This window comes from Gobio gobio (genome assembly GCF_949357685.1).
Source record: "Gobio gobio genome assembly, chromosome: 3".
Classification (NCBI taxonomy): domain Eukaryota; kingdom Metazoa; phylum Chordata; class Actinopteri; order Cypriniformes; family Gobionidae; genus Gobio; species Gobio gobio.
Genome location: NC_137099.1, coordinates 23,958,349 through 23,968,331, shown reverse-complemented (window position 1 = coordinate 23,968,331; position 9,983 = coordinate 23,958,349). Strand labels below are relative to the sequence as shown.

The 9,983-nt window shown below is 38.1% G+C and overlaps 1 protein-coding gene across 2 annotated transcripts in view; it reads left to right on the top strand.

Moving 5' to 3' along the window:
* Positions 1–1,075: 1,075 nt before the first annotated feature.
* The window catches only part of rapgef2a (Rap guanine nucleotide exchange factor 2a), a 64,656-nt gene continuing 55,748 nt past the window's right edge, over positions 1,076–9,983 (top strand). For both annotated transcript variants that reach the window (XM_079812242.1, XM_079812243.1), the window contains exon 1: positions 1,076–1,296. In XM_079812242.1, the coding sequence (XP_079668368.1) occupies positions 1,213–1,296 (84 nt within the window). In that variant the 5' untranslated portion in view covers positions 1,076–1,212. The remainder of the gene's footprint in view (positions 1,297–9,983) is intronic.

Here is a 9,983-nt window from a genome sequence, read left to right as displayed (position 1 = left end):
TCCTACTACCAAAATCCAGAGTAGTTCCCTTCCCTCATGGACACCCCCCACTAAACACTAGTGTCTCCCGATGTACAGTAATCTAGCTCAACCTGCTGGTCGTTTCTGGTATTGGGCAATCAGAAGCTTGTGCGAATCTGTCAGCTGGCACAACACACACGGTTAACGGTTTTCATTTCTATAAAACTCTCTTACATTCTTAGTAAAATATCATATCAGTAAATTCGTTACGGAAAAATTTACATAAACATAAAAAACCAAATTATAGCTTTAATAATAGCCTAATATTAAATTAATAAATAGGCTAATAAAAATAGGTAAATGCCATGTAGATACATCTAATTGTTATTGCTCCAAATAGGCCTAGTTATAGAATTGGATCAGTTAGGCCTATAACTTAAGCATTTAAATCTCACCTTACAAAATCCAACGTTTTTTTCTAAATCGGAAACGTTCTCGGGTTTGTAACGCTCGTTGTTTTCCACTGGTCGCCGCAGTGCTCCATTACCACAGATCTACCTCAAAGTTCGTCTGAACTTGTTTGTCCACTGGGAGCGCTAGAGGTCGGCCATTTAATTTCTTGCTTCAACTCTTGTGAATCACTGCGTTGTCACCGGTCCAGTTTCACCCCGCCCGCCAGTCTGTCCGGTGTCCGGTCACAGTCACTATGGACGCACGTCACTTTGTTAAACTTCTCCAACTTGGATTATCGGACGTTTAGTGTCGGATTTCCCCTTTGACACGACTGAGGAGACTTGCCAGACGCGGAGTGATGAACAGCGACCCCGAAACAACGGGGGAGTTTACGCCTGCATATCCCTGAACCTCTATCCGGACACAAGACAATGCTCAGACATTTGTGGACGTGTTTAGTTGCTCTATAGTCGTTTCCGGAAAGTTACTCGGCAAAGAGTGACTCTGTTACACTGTCGTCTTTGTGCTTTATTTTGAAGTAGATTATTGAACGCCATAAACTTTTAACGGTGTAAATATTTGCCCCCCTGTACGCCGCTACGAAAATCTACCGTTAACGTTACCCCTGGTTTGAATAGAACTCCAGCCCGGGGCTCGGAAACTGGCCCACTTCGAGATATTTTTGTATTTTAGAAAACGTTTTGGGGTTTTTACAAATGACGGCTCTGCTTAAAAGAAGTCAGAAGCGTTAGGGGAAATGTACGAGGTTTAATAAAAGAGATATTTTGTTACATGTGAATGCACGCGGACAGAATGGCGTCATATGTGGACAATAGTTTTCGGCACGCGATCATGAAGAATCCTGCCGACAGGACGCAACAGGTAAGAGACACTGTACGAATGCTGCCTAGATATAGCCTGATTTATTTACGTATTTTGCTGCTACATAACAGCCATACTGTCCATTGTTTTGGAAAACTGTCTGACTGTAAATAATGCAATGTATACAACTCAAACTGACTTGGGTCTCAAGACAAGGGTAAGGGTTTAAACAACTCAAGCTGGCTCACAGCGTTTAAACGGGTTATACAAAGTAACCGCAAATCGATTTAAACTAGACAATTTGAGTCAGTTTGAATTGTATTAGCCGTTTTGAAAGAGTTTTCACAACTAAAGCTGACTTAAATTGTCTATAGGAAAGCGTTTAGACAACGCAAACTGACTTAAATTGTCCCTAGGAAAGTGTTTAAACAATTCAAACTGACTTAACGTGTCAATTCAAGACAACATATACAACTCAAGCTGAATTACAACATCTCAGTACACTGGTTGGTTCATACAACTATAAAACTGTTTACACTCCAGCTGACTTAAACATCACAAAGAAACTCACACATTTAACTCACACTTAAAATGTCTCCAACGATTCATACAACTCAAACTGAATTCTGTCTCAAGATGACTTAATTTGTAGACATTGTAAATCAGCTTAAGCTGTATAAGCAGTTCTAGACATTTTTGTACACAGTTGACTTAAAATGCCTAAATGAAACAGTGTCTACATCACATAGTGGGCTCAGACGTTGGATACATTGTTTAATTTAGACCAGCTTGTTTAAAGGCACCAAGAGCTCCAGTTCCAACTATTTTGGGGGTTGTGGTGTCCCTGTAACCAAAAAACAAAGTCAAACGACTGTTTTGTTCCACATCCATGCTCAGTTTTGTCGTAATCAGAGCCCACAGTTTTTTTTAAAGCATTGCTTAATATAGTCACACTCGTCAGGGTTGGTAGGACCTTGTTGCTGTGGTATTTCAGACATGTATTACTCATCTGTCGGAAGGCAGTATTTCCCCACCATGCCCTCCAGTCCAGACTAGATCATCCTCATTTAAACTGGCTGTAATAAACAAATGTCACAGTCGCAGCACCATTTAGCCCCAGACCACAAGCTCATTAGAGTTTCAGCTCTGTAAACTACCAGCATTGTTTGAATTTCTGGATACACTGAACCTCCTGCCTGTGGCCACGTAAAACTACATTTGTGTTCTGTGTGTGGGACATTTGGGTTGTGAGTTTTGAGCCTAGGAATTTAATGAATCAAAAGAATGTGAGGAATGTAGTTTATAGTTTTGGCCCTTCAGTTCCAAAACCCTGTGTGCTGCTTTGACGAATTAAAGCACTTCCTTAAGGAATACATATTTTGCTTCTAATTAGTGTGATATGTTCAGGTGCACCACAGAGCTTCGATATGAATCCTCTGTAACCAAGGAAGGATTACAGATCAGCCCCTGGGACCTCTGACTCCCAGAGGTCTCAAGCTGAGAGAAACACGAAAGCCAGTTTGAATGTGTGCCAGGGACTATTGGCCCAGTGTGAAATAAGTGAAGAGATAAGCGCTAACACCTTCAGAACACATTTTTGCAGCTTTGATGTTGTATACTAACTTTTGGATAATTAAATAATTACATTGTGTCTCTGAAAGCAACCTATTAGTTAAAAATGTGGGCAAGTAAACCAAAAGGTTGTGTTTAAATATAGCAGGAATTAATGAGCTATTACCATTGTGTGCTTTAGCAAGTAACTCCCAGTATCCAGTTGGCTTTTTAATTAAAAAGTGTTTTGTAAGTCACTTTGGATAAGCGTCAGCTGCTCAATGATAAATTAATATTAGGCTAGTCCACTACTTTTCAGATGGTTGTTAATGTTAATCTGATTACCGCATGTTAAAGAAGTGTTTTGGTCAAGGGGCCGGATGGGTTAGTGTATACCTATGACTATATAAAATCTACTACTTATCCCCAAACAGTGTAAATTCATATCAAGTACAAAGATTGTTGTTTTAACTTGCACATTGGACCATTTACATTTTGTTCATTAATTTATCGTGGTAGTCATTCACATATTTATCCACATCCAACACGGGTGCGACGCCCCTGGCTGCAATATGTAACAATTTATCGTGGTAGTCATTTGGATTTACATTATACATATTCTACAACTGTTAACAATCAATATTTTACATAGTCCTTTGGCTGCTTATAACATTACTTCAAAGGATGTATGATGGTTTCCCAACGTAGCTGATATCTTTTAATTCCATATTGTGATGTATATTCGGATGTAACATTGCTCTCAAACAGGAGGTGGTATAGTTTTCATAAAGTTTCAGTTATTACCGTCAGAGTAGTAGGGTAGCACAGCAGTGGTGGAGAAAGGACAGCAATGTAGATTAGGCGATAATTAATAATACACAAGCTGCCAAAATTATTTTATTATGTAGTTTTCCATTTAGCAATTTTCCAGCTTCTTTTTTATTGTTTGTTTACTGTAAGATTTTGCACAGATGCCACCATGTTGTAGTTGGTTTATCGTCACGGCCTCAGTGTGGCACAGGTGAAAGTGTTAGTCAAATAAATGTTGTTTATATTTATTTACCACATTTATGTGCACTCTTGTCATTTCAGCTCACTCTAGAAATGCACCGATACAAACAACCGCGTACTGCGCGCCGCGTCAATGACAACACTGTGTATCCAGAACACGCCCGCTCCGTGACACTAGTAGTTTCGGGAGGTCTACCACCACTGAAACACTGTTATTAACGTTACTGGAGCGATTTCTTATAAGAGATGAACGCAACACACATCTCGCGAGCAATGGGACTTTTATTATGCCACAGTCGCCGACTCGCCGGCGCCACTTTCGCTTTTCCGGTCACGAGTATGAGGTAACGCAGCTCTGTTTATCATATTAGATACATCTGAGTGTGTTAAAAATGATATGACGTTACTCTGTGCTTTTGCTCGGCGGCTGCTATGACACTTGTTGCACACTGCAGAGTAAAGCGTTTCTTCAAAGTAAAACTAGAAACCGAGGGTAAAGCAGATATGATGCTATTGACAGGCGACTTCCACACACGACTCGGTTCCTTGGTTAAAATAGCAATTTCTCACGATTTACAAATAGTTGGAAACATTTGGTATAGTGTAAGTACTCAACTGAACAAAATATATTACACTGGCCTAGTGGTTGTTGGATATTTTACTTCAAAAATGTTACATATTGCAGCCAGGGGCGTCGCACCCGTGGTGGATGTGGGTGTTTTAACACCCACACTTTTCCCGGTGAGAGGGTTCAACACCCACACTTTTTCTGCAGTTTTCCTGCAGTTTTGCACAAACGCTTTAGGGACGCCACAATTCTCATTATAATATTAAACCGTTCGGTACAGCATTCACGGTTCAATACGCGCTTGTGAATTGCGTTGTTTTGTTTTTGCAGTGTGCCTGTGAGTCTACACGCTGATATGAGCAAATATCCAATCACTATACACAGTGCTAGACATGCTTGCAATGCTGGTGTCAGAGAGTTATACTCACAGAACACTATAGTTATTCACAATCACGAAAGTTCATTATTTGCATGCGTTTTAAAGCCTTGCTGGTTATTTGCGTGCTAATGCACTGTTTTAACGCGCAGAGCGCACGCACTAAAAGCCTGTCAAACACGTGATTACTGGACTAAGTAGTCTTACTGTGCTAATACTGTCAAATAGAGTCGGTTATGTGTAAAGTGAAAGTAAATTTGCGTGTGTGTCTGTATATTATGCACGTCTTAAATTGACAGCAGCGCAGCCTATAGTGAACACGCCGTCCTTAAAGGGACAGTTCACCTCTAAAATTCTTTCATTATTTACTCACTCTAATATTGTTCCAAACCTGTATTCATTTCTTCTGTTGAACACAGACAGCTGATGGTAGCCATTGACTTCCATATTATTTCCTACTATGGGGACTTTAATGTTAATAAAACTACAATAGACATAGAAAAGCACTCTGTTCTTGACTGAAAAACATTAATACAGTAGCTTTAATAAGAATCAATTTATTTTATAGTGAAGTCTATGTAGTGTTTTATTTTTACATTTATTCATTACATTTCATACTTAAATGCTGTTGTACAACTTTGAGCTGCCAGTGTAAATCTTTATTTATATTTATTGTATGTTATACTATACACTAGGAATGTGTACAAGGTTTTTTAAGTAAAGTTTTAAGTTTAAGTAAGGTTTTTCAAGTCTTTTAAGTAAAATAAAAAAAAATTGAATTTTTTTTCTCCTTAACCTCTTTCTGTCCCCGTCGCCTAAGAATAGAATAGCAAAAAACTGATGTGACTAGCCATCAGAACCCAACCGAACAAACACGGTGGTTAAAAAAAATGGAGGTATGTATAATATATATATATATATATATATATATATATATATATATATATATATATATATATATATATATATATATATATGTTATACCTTTTGTATCCTTCTGTCATTGTATTCATCGTTTTTGTTGTTAACAAACAAACCACACCCATCCCCCACACTTTTGAAAAGCTTGCTACGCCTCTGATTGCAGCTATAATACTAATACATATTAACACATAAAAGTAGGGATGAAACCATTAATACATGAAACCAGGGGACTTCAAAATAACTGACTATAACAAGATCCTAGTTCACATTATATTCAATTGTCTTGCCTTTACATCTTCTCAACCTCATGTTTTTTTTTTAATCTCTTCCCGATATTTCCTGGCACTATCCTCGGGCTGAGCCCTTGATTGTTTCGTTTAAAAGTGGACATTTCAAGGTTTCTATACACATTAGAGCTGCAACTAACGATTATTTTTTCTGTCGACTAATCTAACGATTATTTTTTCGATTAGTCGACTAATCTAACGATTATTTTTCCGGATTAATCTTATGATTCTTTTTTACTGATTATTGTATTTCAAAGAGGGTAGTGAATTTGTATATTATTTTAACATGAAATCAATGAATGATGACAATATTAATTGTATTTCAGGAAGGGTACATAGTATGCCATTTTATAATGAAATATATGAACACAAGAAGCTTTTTAAACATAATATATAATGATACTATTCATCATAAAATGTATACAGAGTAGGCCTAATTAGGAAAAGTTGTTTACTATAGGCTAGTAGTTGAGTGATTTACTTATTGATTTGTGTCAATAGTAAACGAAAATGCACTTGTATTTATCTGCAAAAGGTTCACATACAGGAGCATAGTTTTAATTTAACTAGTCGTCTATTTTGAAGATACATGTGCATAAACAACGACTAAAGCTGCCAGAAGTTTTTGCCCAAACTTCAAATACACATTTAAATGATTAAAGCTAGAGGCAAATCTTAACTTTAATGTTACTTTAATCATGCAAACTACCTACAGCATGTTATTATGCATATGTGTTTGGGACAGAGAGGGAACCGGGTCGCATTAACAGGAGATATATGCAGCCCATAATAAATAAAAGCACGAGGTACTGGGGTCGGAGAAGAACCCCGGAAAATGTGACCGTCTGTTGCAATACACGCGCCACGGTTCAGCTGCGCGAGAGAACACTGGCAGCAGGGTTGCCAGGTTTACACAACAAAACCCACCCATTCGTTACTCAAAACTAGCCCAAAACAAGCCCAATCGCGTTTCGGGGAGGTTCTCTGGTAAACATCGCGTTCGGGGGGTTAAATATGTGTGTGTTTTTGCTTCAACCCGCGGACATGAGACACAGCCTGCGGCAACAGTGTAGAAGAAGCCCAATTCCGCGGGAAAAAAAAGCGGACTTGGCAACACTGACTGACAGTGTGAAAGCTCTCGCTCTCCACGCGCACAGCTCCTTCTCTGCCACCGCGTGCAGTGTGAAACCGGCGTTACAGAGCGAATAAAGCACATTTTTATTCGGCTTCTGTTTAAAGTACTCCCACACTTTTGAATGTCGCGGTCTGGCTTTATATGATAAATTATCATTTTCACTATGCCCGGGAGCAGAAGCCGCCATTATTCTAGATCTTCTGTTCCATTCTAGAACGTAAATAATGTGCCGCCGACGCGTCGACGCATTTCACGGACGTCGACGTATTTTCGTAGTCGACGTCATCGACGACGTCGACGCGTCGTTGCAGCCCTAATACACATATTTATCATGTCTGTGAGGCAAGTAGCCTGCGAGTCTCGGTTTATTTATGAGACACGCTTCAGTTCATGTGGAATGAAAGTGATCGCTCCCGCGCCTTCATGTCACGATTATAGTCTGCTATAGCCTATTTGCTTCTTATTTATTAAATCCAGGCAATTGGCTGACGAAACCTTGATTAAAATTAAGATACAATTTATACAAAATGAAATTCACTTTAAAGAAAGGCTTTCTACAAAACAACTTAATATTAAACAAAATATAATAACCACAAAAATGACCCACTCGCATCTTTGCATTTTTCATAATCAGATGAAATTTAAAAATAACATAATATTTAAACATAAATATGAAACAAAATATATTGTTTAATGGCTACAACAAGTAGTAGGCTACAGTACAGATAAATGTCATGTCTGAGCGGGATTTGAGTGAACGTCACACCGGTCCGCTTCGCTCATTACAGGCTCGTTCAGAACACCCACATATTAAAAAAGGGTAGGGTTTAAATCGGGCTCGGGCTCATAATTACAGTTAATGGGCCGGCCCTGGCCGGGCTCGGACACAACAGCCCGAGCTAAGCTCTAACTCTCATATATATATATATATATATGTATATAACGTGTATGTATGTATGTATATATATATATATATATATATATATATATATATATATGAATGTATTCAGTCTCATACCAGTTACCAGTTGCCCACAATGAGAGCGGAAAGCCGCACTGAACCTTACCTAGGATTGTGTGTGTGTGCACAACATTCTCATGTCTGTGGTGTGTGTGTGTGGGCACTGTGTAAAAGAAGTGTGTTTGTATGCCGTTCAGTCTTATCCATTTGTAAACATTTTAGGATATTGAAGCTTTGCCCTCACCAGAGACTCCATTCTCTCCTCAGTTATGTAACCAATTGTCTGTGTTCCCTGGCCAGTTGTTATGTTTTATAAGTCTGTTATGTCCACGAGCACACATACTACGGAAAGTGTGTGTACAACAGGGTCTTTTTAGATTTTTAAGGTGTTACTTCCCCCTGTATTGACCCTCGCCTTGGTATGCTTGCTGCTGAGAGAGCAACAGGAAAAGAGCAGAAGAATGAGATGTACTGAGATAGGAGAGTAGTAGAAGAATGAGAGGAAGAGGTAACGAGAAAACAACTTAATTGCGGTTGGAGGTCTAGACACTGACTAAACTAAACTAAACTAAACTAAAAGTCTTTAATTCCTTTGTTTTATTGTTAACTGTTTGTCTAAAAGTGTTGTGATTTTTAAATCAGATTGGAGTGTGACTAACAGACTTTTATTGGCTAATATGATTATTGATAATGTAGTACATTCACAAAAACACTAGAGTCTGGGGGGGGAGGGGTATGGCCTGTGGAGGAAGAATAAATCGGAAAAAAAGAATAAATTGAAGAATAAATCGGAAAAAAACGTTGGGTTCATGTTTTAATATTTGTTAATATTTGTTGTTTTAATAAAGTTGATTCTGTTCATAAGCTCAAGAAAAGCATGTTGTGTATGTATGTCAATGTTGAATAAATAAAACCCGTCTGAAAAATAATTTCGATACCCACCCGCGGTGCCATAATTATTACATAAGGCCTGGTTTCACAGACAGCTTAGACTGAGCCAGGATTAGGCCTTAGTTCAATTAGGGCATTTAAGTAGCTTTTATAAACGTGCCTAAGAAAAAAACATTACTGGTGTGCATCTTGAGACAAAACAATGGCACTGACATATTTTAAGATAAGTGTAAGTTGCTTTCAGTTAAAACAGCTCAAACATACCTTTTATTCTGGGACTAGATTTAAGACTTGTCTGTGAAACTGGGGGTACATTTCTTCCATTTACCAAAAATTGTGCTACACGCAAATGCTACCCACACAGATCTCATAATTTTGTTCCTCTGAACCATAAAAGTGCCATGTTTCATCTGGATGATGATTAAATGTGAGACATCCGTTTGTCAGGGCTTTTGAGCTTGCTGATGTGTTGGGAACCTGCATCAAATCTGAAAAGAGAACCTGGCCTAGATCACTTTCTATCCATTATGGGCTTTTTTGGCTTTATAAGGCTCTGTGAGTTTTTGAAGAATTTGAGCTCTTCAATGATCCAATGCCTCTTCTGATAACTAGTTACTGTGTTTCACTACATTTAAATCAGAAAAACGCTGATTTGTTTGTATCACAAAATGTACTATTGTGCAGTGAAAATGTTTTCTGAATGGGTAAAGAATAATGTTTATACTGTATATTTTACTTTGGCATTGTCAACAAATTTACTTTTGGAACGGATCTACATTCTGAAATGCTTTAGCCTTGCAGTTTCATAACAATGGTTTCATTTCCTCCCTCCTGGCTGTTTTTGTGTTGTAGCGAATCAGCCATTAGTGAGTAAGACCTTTTGAAATGCTGAATTACATGTTGTTTGAGTTTTAAATGGAACAATAAAAACACTTCTTCAGTTATCTTTTGCACATAATATCACAAGACCAATTTAATACCACTTGATATTGATAATCACAAAATATAAATGATCCAAGCTTTATAATGTCAGTGACGGGGTC